The sequence below is a fragment of the Glossina fuscipes genome, unplaced genomic scaffold, assembly GCF_014805625.2.
Source record: "Glossina fuscipes isolate IAEA_lab_2018 unplaced genomic scaffold, Yale_Gfus_2 1, whole genome shotgun sequence".
NCBI classification, from domain to species: domain Eukaryota; kingdom Metazoa; phylum Arthropoda; class Insecta; order Diptera; family Glossinidae; genus Glossina; species Glossina fuscipes.
Genome location: NW_023998415.1, coordinates 25482435 through 25504830, shown reverse-complemented (window position 1 = coordinate 25504830; position 22396 = coordinate 25482435). Strand labels below are relative to the sequence as shown.

The following is a 22396-nucleotide window of genomic DNA, read 5'->3' as shown; positions in this document are numbered from 1 at the left end:
GGAATTCGACTTTGGTTAACATTCTGTAATAATTCGTTGGTTTTTTGCCGTTCCACATTTAGGGACTAGATGCCTGGGCTAAAGCTGGACTATCTCTGTTATTGATTCTCTTATCTTTTAATTTAAAAGGCACTGTTCCAAATTAACTCGATAATAACGGATTGTCTTTGAATATGTCTTAGAGTATGAAAGTATGTTGAAAAAATTGATTAAAAATATTTATCACAAACATACATATATATCTTTTATTATAATAAATTATAAAGAAAAGATGAACAAATCCATTCATACGAGATTACGTCCACTGAAAGAATCGTACTCCATTTATGAAAAATTTGCATTAGGGCCACGATGACGGCCAACGTGACCGCAGGCACAATGTTGACGAAACGGCGATTGTATTGTACGCGTCTTGTGGCACAGCCCGTCTTCTTCTCTCTCTTCTCGTTCTTCTCCACCTTAGGAATTTGTTCTTCTGCCTTACCGACATGCACTAGAGACCCATGCACGTTACCACCTAACATGATAATGCTGTGACAGGGACTTCATCACTTAAAGCACTGCCTTCACAACTGAGAACGATTTCTTTAACATTACAGTCGTGAACTAGGGCGCTTTGATTCTTCATCACGTCGGGTGTGATATCTGATCGAACTTCCAAGGATTCCATAGTTTCTAAGCCACGTACAAACAGCTGCATTGTGGGGAGTTCTTCTCACTTCGTACGACTTTACCAAAAAAAGTCAGTATTAGAGTCGGAATCGATGTAAGCATTTCGACGAGTCTGTACAGCTGGCTATCGTAAACATATTCCCGACAAAATGAGTTCATACACCCGTCCTTTTGCGCGCGGATTGATATTGAAAATGCAAAAAACCGCACATAGGACACGCCTGACGTAAATCATAAATCAAAAACATTTCTGTTCCCAAAGACAACAAAAATTATGTTTTCCTCTCCCTACAGATGATGCTACAAAAATGTAATTTCCGCCATTCGCAATATGATACGGCACCGAAATTCATTATTTTTTCGTTTTGTCTCAAGGTAAAGGTGAGTATACCAAATGTTCGCTAATAGGTGAAAATAATTTTGTTGTTTATTGTACTCTACTCTAGTGCTTAGAAAAGCTTAGGATGATGTTTACCTAGGGTTCGTTCTACGAGCAATTATTTCTTCTCGTTTCGAAGTCCTATTCACATTCGGTCGATGTATCTGCACGAAAGCGAATAATCGCAAATCTTGTGAGAGAATTCTTATTGACTTATAGCGATGCAAAGAGTAGAGCGTTTATAGGCTCGGCACGCGCCGCTTATTAATATATTATAATAACTTGAATTTATCTTTCACTTACACTTCACTCTCAGAAATTCAAATTCACTTCGACTATAATGCGAAATAAAATACGATATAAGGAGATCAAGCCGACCGACTTGTGGCTTTACCAGGTTGGTATAGATGGTACAACTAATACTCAGCGAAAGCGTCGACTTGATAAGAATCAAGTTCTGCGAAGGTCGCCATATAACTGAGGTAAACTTCAATATACGCTTTAGCAGAAGGGGTACTCAAAATATGGACTGCAAAAGATGTGTGTGCGTATATGTAGACTTATCGCAATTACTTAAAGCATCTTAAATTTTCCAATAGTTATAAGTTATTTAGCGCAATTTTTAAGAATAATAAAAAGTTCGGTATGATTGTTCTACTGAAGCGGCGAACACGATGAGGATTAAAAAAAAAAATTTACTGCGAAGAGAGAAACTCTTTGAATAACAATAAAACAAAATTCAATTAAAAGTGAAAATAATACTTCGATGTTAACACAAAAATTATTAACATTAATTAGCAATAATTTAATGATAATTTACAGCATATGTATTAAGAGGAATGAAATGAATTCCATCGTCATACGGAGCAATAAATTTCAAATTAAAAATGGCGTTTATTTGCTTGTTATTTGCTTGTTATTTTGTTGTTGTTGCTTTTTTCCCTCACATATTCATATTTCGCTCTTGTATTAATAGACAGACATGCGCGCAAAAGCTTATTGAAAATAAAATTTTACATACATATCAACTGACGCTCAATTGCAAATCCAGAGACTAGATATTATTGGCGTTAAGTTACACAACACACATATATATAAATATATATATATATATATATATATAATTCGTTTATACTCATTTCAAAAGTACATACTTTTTGCTATATAGTAGTTTTAATATTTTGTATACAGTATAAAGCTTTCTCACACTGAGTTACAGACAGTACAGTAGATAGCTTTGCGTCTAACATATATATATGTAACTACATTGCCACCCAATAAGTAAAAACATAAAAATGAAGCCAGCAAATCAGATTTCATTTGCAGATAAAACACACAAAACACACAAATAGTATAACAGTAGCTACGCAAAGTCAGTATCAACCCCTTATATAAAATAATAAAGAATTGTCGAGTGTTACATGTTAGCTCAAGTAACAGAGAATTTATATATATATATATATATATATATATAAATATGTTTAGAATGTTTGCGTGTGTTTATGTGTACGTGTATGTTCAATACACTGAATAGCGGTGGTTGAAAGTCTTTTAATGCAATTCACTTCTCTTAAAGAAGTGAAAGATTACAATAATACGGCTTTTGATAAATTGTCAAAACGCCCACCACCTACATATTGATTCTTTTATCCACTATCTTCAACCTGAAGATATATATTCATTTTGTTTCTATGCATTCCACACACCATAGAAATACGTATTGGAAAGCATATATTATTTGATATAATGCAAAAATTCGAAACGATCTACTAAGACGCTTCCTATTTATTTATTTATTTGTTTGTTTTTTCTTCAGCTATTTACCTCTTAAAAGGATATTTGCAAGTGGAGTGTAAATAGCCAGATATAATAACGACACGTTCTTAGACATGTATGTGCAATCAGTGTCAGTTACCGATGCTCATAATGTTCATGGTTAAGATGCAAATGAGAAATTGTGCTAAAGGATTTTATAATTTTTCCTAATCCAACTAATCCAATCGGTTTCTAAGCAGCCCTTTTTGCCCATATGCGTACTTAATACTATTAAATCCTTGCTGCTTGCCTATAATCATACCTTTTAGAATATTAATGTGATTTTAGCAGATTGTCGTGCGTGAGAAAACAAAAGTGTGAAAAAAAATGGAAGAAAAACAGAAGTAAATGAAGAAGAAGAGAATAAAAGCGCTAAAATAGCTAGACGCGCTTGGATAGAACTAAATTAAACAAAGTCTTTGAACTGCTCTCGCACTGCATTTTACTTTTGAAGAAAAAAATGAGCAAAGTACGAGATTATCGTTTCATTTATTTTCACTTTGGTGTTTTGTTTTTTTTTTTAACAAACTGAATAAAAAAATTAATATACTTTCCGCTGATGGGTGTGAAAAAAAGTAAGTTGTGAGGTAAAAGCTTTTAGTCTCTTAGAGATAAACTCTGTATACGTGTTTACTTACACACGCTCTCTACTATAGATATTCTATTTATTATTGTTTGGCTTGCATATCTATTACGGTTCATATAAAAGAACATTCTTCGCTTGATTTCAACTATCTATGTATATGTGTGTTCTTATATATATATATATATATATATATATATATATATGCACATGTAGATCTAATATGTTCACCATATTATGGTATTAAAGCTTTGTTGATTGTGCCGTGTTTTTATTTATTTATTTATTTTTATTTTATTTTTTTTCTATTCCGTCTCTTGGGTATCCATTAGTTTTATGGATTATTTTAAACGTCATTTATTTATTTCTTTTTTGTTTTATTTTTTGTTTCATTATTATTAACAGTTGTTCATGTGCGCATGACGAATGACCAGAATACATATCTAACTGACATTTTGTATATTTTAATTTTTTTTTTTTTTTTATGAATTTATAACGAAATGTATACATTTCGTAATGAAAAGTTAATTTCCTCCTATTTGTATGAAATAACAAATCGATTTTTTAAATCCATAATCTGAAAAGAAGGGCATATATATATATGTATATATATGTAGTAACTGGTATGTGATATATGGTATATATATGGTAATGGTAACGCCCTGAAATACATATCAGCACATATCGATAAACGTTCATTTTTATTCGCTATACCTATAACGTATAGAAATTCTGCATAATACACTAGTGTAGAGACATAAATCCCTAGTGAAAATCGACCGAATATGAAACGTAAAAAATATTTTCCAAAAATTTGTGAAATCAATATTTCACTTATTAACAATCACTGTCGTGATCAGAAAGCCTTTTAAGAGCATTATTCTAAGTTATATTGCGGCGGACAATCCGAGAAGCGTGTTGGAGACTTTAACCTTTTTAAAAAGTAAGTGTGTAAGTGTGTAATACATTAAAAAAGTCATGTGCAGTTATCAGATTGAAAATATACCTTTGGAAGACTAGGTGAATACTTCCTTAAAATGTGGGCAAAAATTTCGCCTTTCATTTAATATACATACGATGATCTTTGTGCATGAACGTATGAGAACGAAGTATAGGAACAGGAATAGGCAGCAGAATGCATATTGATTGAACTCCTTCGGGTTCGAAATATACTTTAAACGAAGACTAGAAGAATGACTCCTGAAAACGTGGGCAAAAGTTTCAGCCTTCATTTAATGTACGTACGCATAACAGATATCGGTAGCCGAATAGCTATGACACCAATCCACTCTATGTAAGTCCACATTAAACCAACAGAAAACTATTCAAGACGGCAAGTCTTCCAGATGTTCGTTAAGATGGGCATCATTTTTTTTCTTTACTGTGCTTTCCGCTTAATGCAAAAAAAAAAAAAAAAAAAATATTTGAAGTAAATTTTCTCTTCTCTTAAGCAACTTTTGACTGACATCGTCAAACAACTTGAAAATGAAAAAACGAAAAAAAAGCAGCTTCAATTCCCATTAGGTTACATTGATTTACTAATGTAGAGATGAATGAATAAATGAATGAATGGTGGAATGAGTGAATGAATGGCTATTATAGATCATATATTAGATATTGCTTTTTTATTACAAGGGGTCAACACTTTAAGGTCAAACTTAATAACGGTGGCTTCAGTTTTTTTCTCTGTTTTACTTCTTTTTTTTTAATGTAATCTTTGAAATGATTTGAGATGAATGGATGCCTAACTGTGGCCGCAATTTTAGCATAAGAAACTGGAAAAAATCTGAGTGGCCGCATTTTTGGTCTTTTTTGTTTTTTTTTTTTGGTTTTTATATTTCGTTTTTTTTTTTTTTTTTTTTTTTTTTTTTTTTTGAAAAGCAAGTGCAGTTTAGTGGAATGAATATGTTGTTGTTACGTTTACAAGTTTTTCTCTTTTTTAATGTTAGACTTGGCTTCAACCAACAACATGGAAAAGATACAACTAACTTTAAACATGTGTGTGTGTGTGTGTGTGTTATTTTTTTTTTGTGTGTATTCATGTATGTGTACACAGGCTCATACAAAAATATACTTGTATATTTATAGTGAATATAAAAAGAAATCACATGTGTATATGAGTGCATATGATTTTTCTTAAGAAAAGTATTCAAGCAATTTATCATTTCGTTCTTTTTCCCAATGTCAAAGGTTAATTTATATGCCTATGATTTACAATATTGTACGAAATGAACAGGAGAAATAAAGTAGTGAAGCTATCTTCACTTGGGGGCGAATCTTGGATACTCACTAAATAAAATGGATATTTAAACCCATGGATATTTTCATTTTCATTATTTTTGTTCTCTTTTTCTCCATTCTTTGGGGAAAATCTTTGAAGCCATTTTTAATTGAATTCTTTCTCTATGCCTCGATACCTTATTAGACTTTCGCAAATGTATGGCCGATGAAATCTATTCTCTCTCTGGGAAACAACGCATAGTATTTTGGCCCTCCATTCATCTATGCCTTAGACCCAAGCGAGTACATCATTGAAATAAGAGTCAGGAAAGCTTCAATTTGCGTAATGAAATCTTTGTAACCGTGCAGATGAGTGGATGATTGAATGGATTGTCAAGAATCCTAAAACTTGCATATTCATATATCACATATATACTCACACATATGTAATTATGTCAGATTACTGCTTTTCAGATGATTTATTTTACCGTTCATTTATCTGCCTAATATCTAGAGACCTTAAAGCTCAGTGTTATTGCATAAGCATACTTGAAGTCTAATTGATTTCGACAATTTGTGTCTCGAAAAAGAGAAACGATCGAAGATAAAGGAGAGTCGTGCAAAAGAAGTCGAATGAGAATCTATGTGTATAGATGTATAGGTAAGTAGGCATAGAACAGCACAAGTGAAATGAAGGCTAGCTGTGACATAAATAAACAAGCGTGTTATTCACGGCTCCAGCTGATCGATTAGCAGACGATGCTTTTAGACACTTAGCTTATCACTCCATAGACTGTAACACATTTTAGAAATGATTACAGGATTTGCATAAGACAGAAGCCTTTACAACTTGCTCTCTAACCGATGGAACGAGATTCGTTCGAGGATCTTTTATACGTGAGTATGTTTTGTATTGAAATGCCTACTTTGCCTAATCGGAAGGCGTCGATTCGCTAACTTCAATTGCCAACTTTCTCTCCTCTATCCGCTTCATCTACCTTTTCACAGTTCGAATAGGTGAACTCTATAAGACCTTTAATTTCTTTGTCATTAGATTGCAAAGGAAATAACAAACAATATATATATATGTATATATATATATATATCATCATTCTAGAGTGATAAGTGCAAATAGGTTTATAAACGTAAAGCAAAAGAAAATTTAACACATTCGCGCAACTCTAGATATAAATCTATTTATTAGAAAAAAAAATAGTTGCAATCATAACCAGATTCTGTTATGGTGAAAATTAATATTCGAAAAGAAGAAGATGAAGAAGACGAAGAAGCGAAAAACAAATTTAATTTGAAAGGCTACGAAAAAATGTTTAATGAAACGTGGCGTACAATACAATTTATTATAATTTTTACAAATGCTTTATTTTCTCAACGGAAATAGGGTAAATTTTTTTTTTCTTTTTTTTTTTTTGTTTACTACACTACTATAGGTAATATGTCGTTCATGTCTTTAGTGAACTAAGTTTTCTTTTTTTTCTTTTTTGTTTTCCATTTTTAGCAAATGATTTCCGATCAAGTTTTTTGTTATTTATTTTATTTTATTTTTTTTTTTTGCTTTTTACTTTTATAGTGCTGGACATCATGTGTCGTCAGTAGCTATGAAACATTTGCAGGCGAAGCTCATTGAACCATGAAAATGTTACGCATTATGTATTAAAATTTGAAATTTAACAGTTGACTTGTTGTTGTTATTATTGTTGCTTTCTTAGTGGCAGTGCAATAAAAGGGGACGAATGGTTAGTCGATAATTGTCAGTTTATATGTGTTTGTTCAAATTCATAAAATTCAAATCAATTATTTTATAATTTAGTTTTATTTTCGCTTTTTAATGGACGTTACAGGATTTGCGGGCAATTAATTTATATATATTTTTACTGATTTAAGCGGAACAAAAGTTAATTAGCAGCAACAATCGCTTCGCTTATTAGTGTATGAGAATAAGTTAAAATTCCGTTAACAAAATAAAAAAAAATAAAAAAATAAAAAAAAATAGTTACTTATTTTATAGAGTAATAAAACGATCATAGTTAGGAAAATCTTTTCAAACATTGATACTAACGTTGTGAAGAAAGCAAGTCACCGCTTTATTATATACACGATCCATATAATAAAGAATGCCTTTGTAATTTTTTTTCTTTTATTTTTTTATTTTTTTTTGTATACAATCGAATTGGAAATCAAACGTCCTATGATCGATAGCTAACCTCATAGCGAGCATCGTACAGATTTATTATTTTGCATATCTCTTTGCATAGTATGTGAAACCTTTTATTGTTTTCAATGAGACTTGTTATGCATAAAAGCTTATTTAGCATATTTTTATGGTAGCATAGATTTTATATATATATATATATATATATATATATATATATACCTAAATGTGCAGGTAATCATACATAAATAATTTTTTGTTTTTTTTTTTTGCTTTTTTGCTTTTTTTGTAACATTTATGAATGCATTACATAAAATATGCAGATTGATTTTCAATAAAATTACAAAAACAAAAAAAAAAAACAATCAAACACGAGTAGGAAATGTGCCGTAAAGTAAATCTTAAACTTATTGTAACATCATCGTAGACAATCGAACGAAAAATTTGAGATGCTTGCAGAAGCTAATCCCCGTTTTCAGGATTTTCCATCTTGAAGAGCCCATCGCTCGCCATTGCGTTGATTCGGGCAATTGCAGCACTGCCTTGCAGTTATTGCTTCGCCACTTGATCGAAGAACCACTCCTCTCCGATTCCACCAGAGACGAGATACGACCCAAGTTCTATCATATATTCCAATTGCTCCAAATCATCCTGCAGCACAGCTGCAAAAAATACTGTGATGGATGGCCTTCCACGATGTGTGAAAAGTTGAAAGGCAAGCGTGGCTTCAGCTGCATGCACTGCGTAGCATAGCTTGCCCACGGGGTGCAAGTGGCCCGGTATGATGATGCATTTCTTGTCCGATTGCTGCATACGATCCTTCGGGGAATATTGTGGTGGCTCTCGTTACCCCGGAGTATCCATTTAATAATAAGGTAGTAGGTAAACCTCGACGCCGACCAAGCTGCGAGAATGTGGTTCACACACACATTTGCATATTTTTGGATCTTAGGAGTAGTGGGCCCCTTCGTTGGCGGTCGTTCTACTCCTTGGGGCGTCAATTATTGCTTCTCAAATTAGCCCGTGTGCCGCCGGGCGCCTTGCAGCAAGGCTTACTAAACCAGGTATTCACGTATAACCTCTACGGGCGTCTCTTTGTTGTTGCGCTGTTGTACACATAATGCAAATTTCGGACGGAGTCATATTCTAATCCATGGCAGATTCATATTGACGGCGGACGACAAGTTTCTTTCGCTCGTAACGAATTCCGTAATTTCGTATTTAAGTTTCTTTAATCAGCGCATTGTACTCAGTCAGTCTCTCAAACAGCACTTCATAATTACTCCCAAGGAACAATAATTATTAGATTTTTTCGAGTAAATTGTAATCAATAGCAGACATTGAGGAAAAGCAAAGCTTACAGTTAAGTTCGGGGCTGTAATCAACTCGCTTTTTAACTATTTTGAGAGCAAGAGACAGATTTTATTTTCCTGCCATTCCATATAATCAAATAACTGAAAGAAAAATAATTCTATATTTTCCATTTAAGCGCAGTACATACATAAGTTAATTTTCCTTTCACAGGCATTTAGATAAGTGCCGATTGATCAGCGCGGTGAGTGTAAAAGAAATGTCAACGCAATTAAAAATCTAACTGCTCTCCGATATCAACATGATATGAATACTCAATGAATTCGTCCGGTTCGTGTACCATGTACAAATTCCATATTGAATCTTACTCAAGGTCACAATGCGACTTGAGTGAGATACGAAGTGAAATAACTTGTAAGGATCGCTATAACCTAAATATAAATGCTATCCTTATAGGATGCTTAAGTCAAAACTAGGTTTTATTCTGATTGCTTTTGGATTGTCAAACAATATTCACATGCAGCGACTTGCATCGTTTGAAATCAGATCAGAGTACTATCGCAAAAATTTCCCAATAAAATGAAAGTCTTTCTTGCGATATCTTCGGTTGGGAAGCACTACTCTGGTGTAAATTCATTGGCGAACAAGCGTCAAACGTTTGGTTATATGAAATAATTAGTCATGCAGAGAAAAGTGATTCGATTTACATATCAAAATAATTAACAGGATACGTGTTGGCCGCTCTGGCTATCAGCTGATCGCAGAGATATCGCATAATAAACTTTATTAGCATTGTTGTTGTTAAAAGGCAATAAGGAAAAAATTCTTCAAGCATAGCAGCTTTAAACATACATTTAACCAACAACGATTGGTATGCGAATACGAGGTTCAAACTATCTGATAATTGTTGAATTGTTTAAAGTCTCGCGACCTGGCAGATTTCGAAGACGATTATTGGGCAGATTATGATGTCTAGTGCAGAGAAACAACGTCTGTTGATTGCGTCCGTGCACTGATCGCCAGGCAAAGTTTTGAAATTTAAATTCGTAAGAGGAAAATCAGAAAGTTTCCCTACATAAGTTAATAATTTGCAGTCGTACGTCAGAAACAGAAAATTTGTGAATTTCCGAAAATGAAGCTTAGAAGTCATCGGTCATTCCGAATTACAACAAGTAAGAAAATTATACCCCTTTACGCCTATTCGAACAAAGATTGAAAATAAAAACGCGGAAAAGCTAAACTTTTCTGCTCTATAATAGCATATGTGGGTGTGGCAGACATATTTTCAAAACAAAGATAATTTTTCAAACTTCGTGGCCTAAATACATTGGATTTTCGAATTTTGGTTTTTTTTTTTTTTTGTTATGTTCGTACACACCTATCCTCAATGTATATATTCTCTATATCAGTCTGGGCAGTTTTAGTTTGTCTTTGACAGATATGGAAGCCTCAGCCTATCAACAACAGATGAAGACGTTGAAGCAAAGAACGCATATCGGAACTACTTCGAGGATTGGAAGAAGCCCTGGCGCAAGCGTATTGCATTTAAGGGGGGTTTACTCCGCAGGGGACAAAGTGGATATTAGGATATTAGCTATACTTTTCGGAAAATATAAAGAGTGGTTTATGTTGCACCCTAGACGTATCTCTTGACCGATTTTCCTGATTCTCAATACTAAGAATGATTTTTTTGTAATTTTGGGAGTTTTTTTTTTTTTAAATCAATCCCTGATCCCTGATTAGTTCAAGTTTCTTTTGTATTTTGCTTGGAAATTGGCGGAACACGGCCCAGCAGACTCTATGTACAATGCTGTTCTGGCGCTTATCTCTTTTTTCTCTTTAAAATATTATTAAAAGCGTTTTTGTAAACGTATCTGCACAATGCATAAACCGATTGATTAGCCTTTGTTTTGAAATAAACTCGAGAAAGTGATGTCTAATCCTTTGGCCACCACAAGGTAGCATGTCGCTTAAGCGATGCGTATGTATTTTTTTTTTTCTTTTGTTATATTATTATGTTTGAGTGGATTAGGGCCCATAATCTCATAATCCACTATTGAATATATTGGAGGTCGAAATTTTCAAATCACAGACTATAAATAACGATAACAAGAGAAAAAGATTAATGAGTGTACAGTTGAAGCCACGCTGCCATAAATTATATAAAATTCAATCACTCACACTTTCGTTGCGGTTTTTAAAGCTTAAGTTATTGACAGGCCACGTTGACATATATGTATAGAGACAGACACATAGAATGGCTAATAAGTATCACAAAAAAAAAAAAAAAAAAAATTGAAAGCAAACGAAGCCGATAATAATTTTCTTTGTTATTTATTTTGTTTTTTTGGTTTTTTTTTTTTCTCCGTTATGATTTTTGGTCATGATGGCACACACAATGACATTTTAACAGCAAATATTAAAATCCAGACTAAGAATTTCTTTCTTCTTTTCGTTTACTACAATACTTTTAGTATGAGGGTATATTAAGTTTGTGTGGATATGTGCAGCACCGCGAGTCCGATTTCAGATGAACTTACGTTCTTTTCATACAAATCGCTTTTAAATTGACCTTTCTATGTACATGTATGTCCATTAGACTATTGTTCATTTGTTCAATTTGTTAGGCAACATTTCACAGATATTTTGACAAAACTTTATACTTTGCGATGCCGTCGGCTCTTACCCTTGCAATAATATCGAATTTGTAGTGTTAATAGTTCATGTTGTTTTGCGACGATTTCAAGCAACATTGATCTACTTTTCGGACCCCCACTTACATGTAAGTGTTTACGCGAACACTAAAGCTTTATACGGTAGTAAAGCATTTTGTGACGAAAGCAGCGATTGCAGGCTATCGAATAGTCGACTCTGCCTGACTATAACGTTTTTTATTTATTTTTTTCTTTCTCTCCCTTTCTGCTGACATTCAGCGAAAATTTTAATAATACATCATTTTTAAATTTATACTTGTTACTTTTGGAAACGAAGTTTTCTCGTTAAGATGACAACAAAAATCTTTGTTAGCCTACGAATGATTTCATATAAAATTTGTTTATCCTTATAGAAGGAAGGTCACATGAAATGAGGAAATATTGCTTAAACAAGGATGACCCGGAATATCAAAACAGATCGCATCACGAAATCTACCTGCTTAGGGTAATCAATTTTCATATCATACGTAGAAATATTGTTTGGGTTAAGACGAATTTGCAACTTATTCTGTAATACATATGCCATTTAATGCAAGAGCTGGTAAGAGAGTTCGTCAAGGGAAAGTACGCGCGTTTCACAATCTCACGCAGCCGATGTGCAATGCCGTTGAAATTGTTTCTCTGCTAGCATCGCGTCAAATGTATAACGATAATGTAAATAAAAACCAAAAGTTGAACTTTGTACTTAGCTTTTGGCAAAATACTCAATCGGGTGGTAAATACAAAATGTAATAAAATTCCAAACAATGAAGAAAAAACAGTTCGAAGCTTGAAGCCTCCTTGCCCTTGAACACTCATAAGTATGTAGGGTTAACTTTTAAGGTTTGCATCTCCCAGATACTCACGACTGTCACAATTTGACCTGGCCGAAGCATGGGTTTAGTCGATTTCATCATCGCAATCCTGGTATTGAGCAATCATTTCGAAACATTTCGAAAACATTGCTATACGTTGCATACATTTCAGTCGATTGGCGATTAGACCCAAGTTTATACAAAATCTTTCGACGATCCCGATAAATAGTTATATCAAATGTTAGATCGACTACTATTTTTATACTCAATTTGGGATAAATTGAAATCGTTTCTTTGAATTTTTCTTTGCATAGAAATGTAAATAGATATGTCTAGACCACTCGTAAATGAGAAACAGGAAAGTGCAACTTTCGATATGTTAGTTAGTTAGTTGGCATAAAAATTTTCATATTAGAAAAGCTCTCATAGACAATTTTTCCGCAGTGTATGTGATCCATAGGTGAATCAAGGTCTGGTATAATTCACGGTGTGAATCTCTTTGCGAAAATTTGATATTTTTGTGAATGCATAATATATCATATATCCTGCGATGTACGTGCCAAGACCCGGCTCTTGATGAGCAATGCAGCAACTTACATATAAAGAGACATAGCTTGTTTATCGTGGGCTGGCAAAGGGCACATATATATTTATTTAAAAAAATGTTTATAATCTATTTAGGAGATTGCTACGCACGGAATAAAAAAAATTAATTTACCTCTATCCCGATTCGGTAGTTACAAAGACTTATAAATACCTGGAGCCGACGATCGCATAAAATTCAGCTTAAAATTAACACTCTCACTCTTTTCAATAACTTATATATATATATATATATATATATATATTCACATCTATACCTTTATTAAATGTACATCGTTTAATATTTACATAAAACTTTGCAAGTAAACACTATATTGCAACATAAAAGAAACTCACACATAAAACCTAAAAAAAATGTATCTTTTAAAGATAGCCGTATGCTTGGTTAGCCTAACGCTTGTAGATGCCAGATCAATACCAGTCGTATGTGGACATAGTTTATATACATAGTTTACATAACTAGAAAAAAAAGCAAGCAAGAAAAAAAAACTCTTCAACTAAGAGTAAACCATTTATCGTAAGATAAAGTAAAAAAGCAGGAAAAGCAAGCATACCATGAAGATCCCACACGTTTTTTTTTTTTTGTTTTTGTTTTTATTTTTTTATATATTTTGTTTTTATCATCAATAAAAGAAAAAAGTCCAAGTAACTCCTTTTTCTTTCCTTTTTTCCATTTTAGTATGGCTTACCGATTCCCCTTTTTTCGTCTGTAAAAAGGTATTAGCGTGTTTTCATGCCTGCTTTCGTTTTGATAGTAAATTACGAGTGATAACAAGATTTATAAATTATTTTTTTGTTTTCTTTCGCTTTGACTCTACTTCGCTTTTCTAATCTTGTGAAGATTTTTTTTTTTTTTTCTATTATTTCATTTTGTATTTAATTTAACGTTAGGTTATTGAATAAATGTTATGCGCTGTACGGCGCTTTATTTACAAAGATTAAACAAAAGCTAAAGCTAAACCGTAGGACTGCAGAAGAGAATTCAAGCCAATTTTCTATACACTTTCACACACACACACACACATACACACACTTTAAGAGTACAATAGGAGACGAGTCTTGTAACGGGAATAAATGAAAGTTGATTTTATTCATTATTCATTGCATTCATTCACATCAGTCATTTCATTCACCGTGTACTCTTGTACACTGACACTTGGAACTGCCTAATATTATAAAATATTGCATTTAAACTCTGATTTTTTTAATTTGCCTATTAAGTTAACAAAATGTATGAAAAAACTGAATAAAAAACAAGACAATTTTCTTAATTTCTTACGCACTGCATGTAGAGTATCTTAGTACACTTACCAACGCGTCAATTGTTTATCTTAACGCATGGAGATATGCGTCAAAAAGTTTCGTCTGTCCGTCTGTCATTTTTATGATTGTGACGAAGAAAAACTTGGGTTAAAATTCCATTCTTATCCCTTTTGTCTTTCATTCTTCTTTATTATTCATTCGTAATCACCAGAATCATAAAACTGATCAATTATTATAATATTTCACATAAATAATAGCCTTCAAATTATAAAGCAATAAGATTAGAGTGCTCGATTAGATCTTGAATATCTTCTTAATATGACGTAATCGCGGTGTTTAGAGCACAGGGTACACATGTGCCAGCGTGAAAGGATCATATTGAAATAAGGCGAATTATATATATGCGATTTCAATTTGTAAAATGCGCTGCAAAGTGTTAAAAAAATGTGATGTAAAAAATTGCATATACGAATGTATGCTCAATAAGTACATAGGATGATACTTCACATCAATAGTCAGATTTCTTGTATTTTGATATTTTTAGTTAAAAGATTTTCACTATCTAAAGCTAATATATCTAATTTACATGTCATCCTGCTCATCGAACTTATTGAGTGATGTCTTAGATACAACTTAGATGCTGAGTGCAGTCGTATAAGAAAAAGAAAAGATCTTGTTTATTTTTGGTTGTTGTAAAGAAATTCAAGAAAATGAAACGAAGCTCATAGACTTGTCGCTGAAACCGTGCACGCCTTAGGATATGTATAATGTAGATCCTTGTTCCTGTGCTTGTGAAAAGTTGCACTTGAGTCGAAGAATGCAAGTTTTTCTTGTTAACACACATTTTTTTGAAAATAGACACAAAACACCTCAGCAAATTCATTCAAGCGCAAATCGATATTTTCGAATATTTTCAAAAAAATATGTATGTATAACGCAGCTCTAAACGATTTAAAATTTATCTGATATCTTCACTCGACCTAGAACCAAAACTCTATCTGACTCAATTATGAATTTTTCTATTCACCATTCTTTGAGCTGACATTTCCAAACTTAAGCGTGACTTCAAAAGGCCACAATATGTCCAAGATATAAATCTTGTCAAGTCGAAAGCATGCATCGGAGAAGGCATAATTATCGAGGTGAAGCAGGGCTTGTACATATTGCTGAACATGTGTTCGTGTTTGAAAACTTTTCTGACACGAATGTTGGATGAGAGTTGTTGGCATAACTGGCATAGGCATTCGATATCCTTGCACTTTCGCCCTTATATGGAACGTCTCTCATTACGCGAAATGTCAAGAGACCTAAAAAAATATTCGCCATATTGTTCAGATATAAGGCATAATGGATTTTTACAATCTGTTAAACACGGAAAAGATTCTCACTCAATGCCGAACAAGTTCAACTTGTAATCGACTGCGAATTTCAAGAAATTTTTTTGCAAGAGTCAGGAACTTATGTTATTTTCGATTTTAGTTGATTGCTGACGACGAAATTTGATCATCTACTATTTGAGCGAATCTTCGCAATAGTAGAGAGAGTTCGCTAAACTGTAAAAGAACTGGCGACCTTTTAGAACAGTTGTTTTTATATCCTATACCACACTTGCGGTACAACAGGAGATTGAGTTTGCTTGGATGTCTGAAAGACCCATAAGGAGACCTGCCTTTTATGATGCCAATCGATTCAGAATCACTGTACGAGACGATTCTAGTTTGCCTTAACTGCCCGTCCGTCTTGTTCGCTTCTGTTCCACCTACAGGACACAATTTTTGAAACATTTTAATGCAATTTGAAAATGATTCGGATCGAATCACTTATTTTGGACAGTTGTCGTATGATAAGGATATTTAATCGTGAGCTGTGGCCCACTATTGTGCTTTTCCGTGTTTTAGATTTCAAGTTATTGTGAAAATGAAAATATTCAAATTTCGACTTGAGCAATTTTACAAAATAAACGTAACTAGTAAAGTGAAATTTTTTCTTTTTCACTTTTTTCTCAAAGATTTCGACTAAAACCTCAGTGCTGCAGAGTTCTCAATAAAGCCGATAATTGCCGCAGATGCTAGCAACAATCATTTATTTCATTTGCTTGTTTTAGCGGATTAGTGACTTTATTGCTGGCGAAAGTCCTGTGTAAAGAAGAATCAAGAATTCATTCTTCCTTCCTTTAGATGCAATGCTCTTTAAAAAAATTGCTAACTGATATTTTTTTTGCACGCTCTCTTTCTTTCTTGCTCGCGTTTGTCCCCTTTTTCGCTCCGGCCCTCCATAAACACAAAAAGACCTACTACAGTTAGGTGAAAGTAATTAAGCTTAAATTGTTAAAATATTGTTCAAGAGTCGCTTAACTTCAAAAAGCGTTTTTAAAAGTGAAACCACTGAAACCGGAAGAAGAGCTAAAGCGAGTTCAAACGATAGCTTTCTGCCTCTATTTAATTTTAAATGTTGAGCCAGCTATTCCTCACCTCGGTATTTTCCCATGACAGCGCAAAAAGGGAAGTTAATGATAAGTCAATAATGTCATACAACAAAACTAAAAAGAACAACAATAATAACACTACATAGACGCATGCACCTATATAAACATATAACAAACAATGAAATGCTTGAAACAACACTTCCAATAAAAAAAATTCATTTATTTTTTTTGTTTTGTTTTGTTTTGTTTTGTTTTTGTTTTTTTTTTTGTATATTTTGTGATAGGATTTTATAGATAAGTTCGTTCTCTCTTCAATGCTCATTGGCAGTTGAATTCATGATTCTCACGCGTCGTTTTACCGTTCTAAGAAACGTCTAAATAGGCTAAATAAATAATGTGCAGTTTGTATATTTTCGAAAATGTCCAAAACGCGTTTCGCCTTACGAGACCTATAATCAGCTCATTTATTATATTAATTACTTTCAAATTATTATTTATTATTCAACATAATTAGCTTTTCATAATAGTTGCCTTTTGTTCACAATAGCAATACAATATATATATATATGTACATATATATATGTATATAAGGGAAATATAAAAAAAAAAAAAAGAAAAAAACTCATTTTCGTTATTAGCGGCTAAATATCAAACAATTTCTTATCAGTAAATACACATTTTGTTTATGAATCACTATACACTTATGTTTGTTAGCAAATTTATTTACAATTGGTCATAAATAAATATTTTATGGCAACTTATTAAGAATGATTTGCTTTCTACCTTCTGCCCCTTTTGCACTTTTCCCGCTATCGGCTTTTATTGAGAAATGATTTAAAAAATAAAAAATAAATAAATTCACATAAATCATAATTTATTGAATCAATACAAGCAAAGTAATTAATTGCTTTCTTGAAGAAACATAAACTATGGCGGACACATTTTGTCATGAAGTAAAAGCATAAGCACTTGCCATTTTTTATAATTAAGTGATTGAATTGTGCCGTCTGATCCAACTCCAGATTTAGCCTTTTTCTTTATATGCACACGGCCAGCTTATCCGCTATTGAAAGCAAATCAATTCGATGATCAATGCATGCGATGAAAACTTAAGCGGAAACTTTTGCACCTCTCTGCCTCAACATCAATTCAGTTTGCAATAAAAATGTTTGAAAGTCTTCGCGGCCGTTTTGTGTCTAATAACTAAGTGTTATATGTCGACTAAGCGCCCACCAAACAAGCATGCTCTATGGCGCTCAGATTTGAAGCAGCGAAAACTGAGTGACTTGGTCCTCGTGTCGCGATTCTTATCTACTTGATCACTACCAAAGGAAATTTTAAAAATTGGAATTTTTATTGCATTTTACGGGTGCAATTTAAAGTGCACCCATGAGTTTTTCGAGCGCATGAATCGAAGAAATTTACTTTGTCTTCGAGTTCACCAGCACAAAAGTTAGTAAAAAAAAAACCCATTCTCTAAACGGTCTCACCAATCCCATTATATTGGTGTGAGGGAAACCTTACAGACTTTGTACTCATCTGCGTAAAAGAGATTGAAAATGAAACTTTTTTATTCTATTATTGAATATTAAACTATGATTTAGCGATTTTATAAGAATAATACTTGACCTCGATGACATTTAAGAAGAATAAGCAAAAAACACGAGAGAAAATAACAAAGAGCGGGGAAGAGTGAAAGAAAGCAGGATAGAACGGCAAGATGTATAGAAGGGACGAAGCGAGAAGAAAACTATGGCAGTTTAGTGGAAAAAACGAGAAGGGATTGACAAACAGAAGAAGAAAAACGAATTTGATGTGAAAAGAAAAGCTCAACAAACATAAAATTTAGCAAAATGCATAAAGGAAAAAAGGGGATTAAGTTCCAAAACATAGCCTGCTCTTAACATTTCCCAAATTTGACATATATGTTTTAAATCAAAAAAAAAAAAAAAGGCTGAGAAGACTCTTTACGGTTTCTATTTCCTTTCCTTCTACACATGACCGTCTATGGTTTGATAAAACTTCAAATCAAAGATGCTTCTCGCTAACGAGCTTGTCAGCCACTAAATCTAATTCTTCAATATCTATATGATGAAGTACAACAATTTAGTATTTTTAAATTTAACACTTTGATTATGAGGCTCTCCAAGACTTATAACTTACGCATAAGACTGCCCTATAGCATAAGCCAGATAAAGTTTATATGTGTGTATTAAGTTTGCTCTACTATCAAAGAGTAACTGACTAGAAATCAACAAAAGACTCTTAGTTAATTTAGGTTCGTTTGTCCGCTTTTTGATCAGTGTTTGAAACGCTCATCGCTTTAAAACTTAAAACCTGAGACCTAGAATCGTAGCTGACAAATAAGATAGATAGAGAAGAAGATTGTTAGGGCAAGACTTGAAGCAAATCTTTACTAAAACAACTTAAGATGTTATTATCACAATGCTCGCGAACGGCTTGTGAACCGCTCGCAAATTGCTCGACAATAGGTAATAAAATCTCAACTTACCTATCATCTATACTATGTTGTATTCTAATATATGATAAAAATATTGCTTATCCAAAATATGAGTTGAGAAAATTGCGACCTGATGGTCGCTTACAATGGAGTGAAATACTTGAAAATCTTTATGTAAAGTTTTCCTTATACGTCCAAAAGCGAACGTGACGAATTTTTGCTTTGTAAACTTTACAGCGTGGAGACGAATGGCTTTTTCCCTTTTTTCCTCAAGGACAGCTGTTGTGCAAGAGGAAAAATACGGATTATGAAAATGAATTGTCAACTGTAAAAGGCCTAAAATACAACAAGTTTTATGATATGAAAAAAAAAAAAAAAATAAAACTCTTTGAAAAAATAATGAGTTCATCACAATGATTCCTGATTGAGTTCAATTAAGTCGAATAAAGAAATGAAAGTGAACGGATGTCTTCTCTAGAAAAATTCAGTCATATGCATAATGTATAGAGTGAAAATCGAATAAAAGTGAATCTTTGTCAATTAAAACAGTTAGTCAATGATGTCAGAGCATAGTCCCGATCATCTGCATGCGCAATATTTTTACACTTATCTTGCATGGCCTTTGAGCTTGAAAATACGTTTGTGACTCGGATTGTGATTGTTTGTGATATCTATAAAATCAAAGAATTTCGTTTTTTATCCCTTTCTTAGTCAGTTATGGATACATGAAAGAAATAATTTTTATTACGAACGATGGTTTTGGTATAACAAAGCAAAATTTCTATACACCAAAACGAACACTTTGTAGAGCGTACTGCACAAGCATGCAATCAACGATCGATTATATACTTATAAGCAATTTATATAGTTTTTGTTTTTACTCCTGTTACTCGTTAGACAATGGAAACTTTTAACAGGATACAACCTTCTATTCTTCTTCGGCTTTTCCACGCATAAATATCTAATCTAGTTTGGCAACATCTATGAATATAGCTATCATTGAAAGAACATAAAGATTGTAGACAAAAAAAAAAAAAAAAAAAAAAAAGACTAAATAAATAAATAAATAAACGAAAAGAAAAGAAAAGTGAAAAGTGAAGAAAGAGACTCACCTGCATTACCCAATAATTTGGTGAAGTTGTTGCAAATTGATTCCCAATTAATATATCCGTATGCATTTAAGATTGGTGTTAAATTCACTTAGGCACACATACATACACACAAACACACACACACACACAGCCAAACATATACATATACATATATATGTATCTATATATATATATATATATATATATATATATGTGTGTATGGATATATATTTATATATAATTATGAAATTGATCTTCTTTTTGCTTCCCCCTCTTTCTCGCTCTCGTTTTCCTTCTCCTTCTCTTTTTCTCACCCACTCACTCTCTCTCTCTCTCTCTCTCTCTCTTTCTTTCTTTCTTTCTCTCTCTTTCTCTCTTTCTCTCTCTCTCTCTGTCTCTTTTAGAATTTTCTTTTATTTTTAATTATATTTGAATGGCACCAAAAAAAGAGAGAGCCTTCTTACTTAGGTTTAGGTTAACGTTTCTTTCATATAAGGCACAAATATTTTCTAAGGCAGAATTTATTTTAATTGAAAGGCACTTTAGGTTTTCTCTCATCTTTAATTTATGTGTGTGCGTGTGTATTATATGACGTGAAAATTATTTACTAAATAAACTTAATATATTTAAGTTTGAACGTTTCAATTAATAAAACAACTAGCATTCTAGCGACGGTAACGCTTGACATTATGCCGCTCTCATTCACTTCCGCATTTCATTAATATATTATTTTATAAATTCTTTTCAAATTATTAATTTTTAATTTTTTTATTTTTTTTTTTTAATTTTTTTTATTTTTTTTATTTTGTGTTTTTTTTTTAATCAATGCAAAAGCATTTTAAAATGAGATCGCACGCGTTAGTTAATCATTTGCAAGTTGCGGTTTTTTCTTTTTATATTTATTTATTTATTTTTTTTTTAATTTTCTTCTTATCTTGGTAAGGAATTTTTTCAAAGTTTTACTTTAGTGATATCAAACACGTTTCACGTTTCGATGAAAGAAAAGAAAAGGCGGTCGAAAACACCCGGGAAATATAGAAAACGAAACGAATGCGTTTTCATCTCAATCAGTTATGGTTGATGTAATAGCAACGTAAATAATAATAAATAATAATAAATAATAATAAAAATGATAAAAATAATAATAATAACAGTAATAATAATTATAATAATAATAATAATAATAATAATAATAATAATAATAATAATGATAATGATAATGAAGAAGAATAGTGTCATCAATAGATGAATTGATTTCAATTTCAGTTATTGTTGTTGATCGGTTAGTTGGTTGTTACAATATCTCTGAGGACGCTATTAACGCGCGCACAAATGCCCGTATTTCTTGCTTATGCTGTCGGTAACCGAGTTCAGACTGACTGACTGGATAAGCAAAGGTTCAGCTTAGACGTACCACCACCACCAATATGTTTGTTATTATTATTACATACTATTCTGTTTTTATTTTTTTTATTTATTTATTTTTATTTTGTCTTTTTTTTTTTTTTTTTCATTTTTATTTTTATTTTTTGTTTTGTTTTTTATTCTACTCCAATCAATGTATGTTTTTATACACTGTTACGTTGTCGCTTACTTATGGCTGCTTTGTGGATGGCTCGCAGGCAAGCAGGCAGGCTGGCTAACGTGCCTGTTTGCTTGCTTGCTTGCTAGTTTACTGGTTGACTCTTTTGGGCTCCGTTACGAATGTGTGTTAGCTTAGAGTTATTTGTTTCTTCGTGTGGTGCATATTCATCTATATACATGTATGCGTGCATGTGCTTATTTCTGAGTTTGTGTGCGTTTTAACCACTATTTGACGTTTCGGTTCCCTATACACTCTCTGTGATATTAGTTGCGTTTTTTTTTTCTTTTTAATTTTAATTTTTTATACAAAA

General features: G+C 32.5%; 1 protein-coding gene and 1 pseudogene across 1 annotated transcript in view; both read right to left on the bottom strand.

The window, feature by feature from the left end:
- Positions 1-20691, bottom strand: part of LOC119644992 (dendritic arbor reduction protein 1) — a 91712-nt gene extending 71021 nt beyond the window's left edge. Inside the window, exon 1 of the mRNA XM_038044737.1 lies at positions 20523-20691. Coding sequence (XP_037900665.1) covers positions 20523-20588 — 66 coding nt within the window. The 5' untranslated portion in view covers positions 20589-20691. The remainder of the gene's footprint in view (positions 1-20522) is intronic.
- LOC119644995 lies at positions 251-1074 on the bottom strand (annotated as a pseudogene).
- Positions 20692-22396: the final 1705 nt, after the last annotated feature.